This window comes from Tupaia chinensis, unplaced genomic scaffold (assembly GCF_000334495.1).
Source record: "Tupaia chinensis unplaced genomic scaffold, TupChi_1.0 Scaffold000447_1, whole genome shotgun sequence".
Taxonomy (NCBI): Eukaryota; Metazoa; Chordata; class Mammalia; order Scandentia; family Tupaiidae; genus Tupaia; species Tupaia belangeri.
The window spans coordinates 332816-335204 of record NW_006159952.1 but is presented as its reverse complement, the minus strand read 5'-3'; the positions used below and the strand labels follow the sequence as shown (position 1 = coordinate 335204).

At 39.0% G+C, this 2389-nt stretch overlaps 1 protein-coding gene across 3 annotated transcripts in view; it reads right to left on the bottom strand.

Moving 5' to 3' along the window:
* NMRK1 (nicotinamide riboside kinase 1) overlaps window positions 1-2389 on the bottom strand; it is a 32797-nt gene that overhangs the window by 13628 nt on the left and 16780 nt on the right. For all 3 annotated transcript variants that reach the window (XM_006155326.3, XM_006155323.3, XM_006155324.3), the window contains exon 4: window positions 2142-2190. In XM_006155326.3, the coding sequence (XP_006155388.1) occupies window positions 2142-2190 (49 nt within the window). The remainder of the gene's footprint in view (window positions 1-2141; window positions 2191-2389) is intronic.

The window sequence follows — 2389 nt, the reverse complement described above, 5'->3', positions numbered from 1 at the left end:
ATATATTTATTTATTTAGAGAGATTGTTGCTACATGGGAGTCCAGAGACATAGCCATTACACTAACTGCTGGTTCTTTTTATTGTACATTTATTAATCAAATAACTTAAACTGTTGTTAATAGCTCATCCAAATCTTTAGACTGTTTTTCTATTTGGATATTAATTTTTCTTGTTAGTTTGCAAGAAATTAAAAAGTAGGAATGATAATTCTTTGTTAATTGTTGAAAACCGTTTTTTCTTATTTCACTCTTCCTTGGTAACAATCTTTCTCACTAAACTTTGGCCAGAGGAAGAGAAGAAAAAAAAATCTTGGCTGTAGCTAAAGACCAAGAGTGAGTCAAGAATATATTCTGCCTCTCTTAAAACTATCAGGTGTCTGTAAGAACTGATTATATAACAGCTTCCTTCAAGGTTGTCAAAGTTAAAAATAAAGGACATACTTTATGAGTTTTTAAGAGAGCTCCCTCTGTTGCAAGTTTGCAAAAATACTCAATGTTCATCTTGTTAATTATAAAAGTTAGTGAGACCATTAAATATAACATAGTCTATTAGTATGATAGTCTCTAAAGGAAAATAACTGTTTCTGGTAGACTTCAATTCTTTGGCTTCAAAACAGTGTTAGCTTGGGACAAGGGAATGAGGTGAATCCATCTAAAAATATTTACAAAGCTCTCTGAGCGGTGAAAAGAAAAAGAAAACAAACAAAGAAAACAAGCCCAGTACTATGGCCACCAGGAAGGAGGGTTGAGAAGATGAGAGCTTAGGGTTTGTTCGAGGTAAGATATTCTTGGGGCGGGCTCAGGGATAGCAAGAATAGTTAGTTATGTATGTCCAAGGCAGGGAGGTATAGAGGGACAGAAAACCTTCCTTGCCCCAGCTTCAGAAGAAAAAAAAAATTCTGTCCTTTAAAAAAAAATTGCAAAAGGGGTATGTATACTCACTAGAGAGAGACACAGAGACAAAAAGAGAGGAAAAAGGAGAAAGCACCCCTTGATGGGGTGTGACCACCTCACAATTCCTTCTCCTCCATTTCTTCATCCTCATGTTTGGTATATTTTTCAAGCCACTGGGGCTAGGATTTGAACTGTGGGATCAGCCATGTGGGAGCTGGCTTCCTTAGCCACTAGGCTAGGGGACTGGCAAGAAGAATGATTTCTCATTCCATTGTTTCTGTTTTAAATATAAAATTGACAAAAAGATTTTATTTATTTAAACAGTTAAACATAAATCAGAAACCTACAAAGGCAAGTTTAGAGTACAGCTCTCGCTCTCTCTATATATATACATACATACACACACACACACACACACACACATATATATTTATTTATTTAGAGAGATTGTTGCTACAGAGTTTGTGTACTCACTGGAGAGACAGACAGGCAGAAAGTGAGAACTCACCCTCGGTGGCATGGCCATGCTACAGTCCCTTCTGCCCTATTCTTGTCTTGAAATTTTGGGCAAACACACATATTTGCCCAATGTGAGTTTCAAGATGCCAGTTCTAAGACTTGAATCGTGGTCAACCATGTAAGAGTACAACGCCTTAACTGCCATGCCACTCAAGTACAGCAATTTATTAAGACAGTTTTTACAAGAGAGATTTTTGCTATAGGGTATGTGTGCTCGCTGGAGAGATAGAGAGACAGAAAATGAGAAATCACCCTCTGGGGGGATGGCCATGCCACAGTCCCTTCTCCTACATTCTCCTACTGGGATTTTGGGCATGCATGCACTTATGCCTGGTACTAGTTTTAAGTTGCCGGGTCTGGGACTCAAGTGGTGGTTGACTATGTGGGAGTCCAGCGATGTAATCATTACATCATCTCCTGGTCCCTATTTAAACATCTTTTAAAGTTGTCTTCATATGGGGCAATCAGATGGTGTGGCATGGTGGTGAAGGCACTGGACTCCCACATGGCTAACCATGGTTCAAGTCCTGGACCTGGTGACTTGCTTTTTCTCTGTCTCTCTCTGGTGAGTGCACATGCTCTATAGAAAATTAAAAAGTAATAATAATTAAAAATAAATAAATAATTCTTTAAAGAAAAAAAGACTGTTTTCATAGAGAGTAAAGTCCTTGGGTTTAAAAAAGAAAATAAACATAAGTGTATAGGGTTGTACAAACTAAACTACTTACCATCATACTGCAAAAATCCATTTTTATCTGTCTCTATTTCAGATTCTGGCTGAAAAAAAAATAATAAAGTTCCATAAAAATAGTATGTGAGGCAGAAATAATACAACTGTAGAATGAAAGGTTTTAATAAGAGTTTTGATGGGGACTTACGCGGGCCCTCCCAGGCTCAGTGCGTCTCCCCCCGGGACCCACGCCAAGGCGGTGGCGGGAGGCGGGCCCTGCGCCCCCCGGGGCCCCGCGCTCCCTGG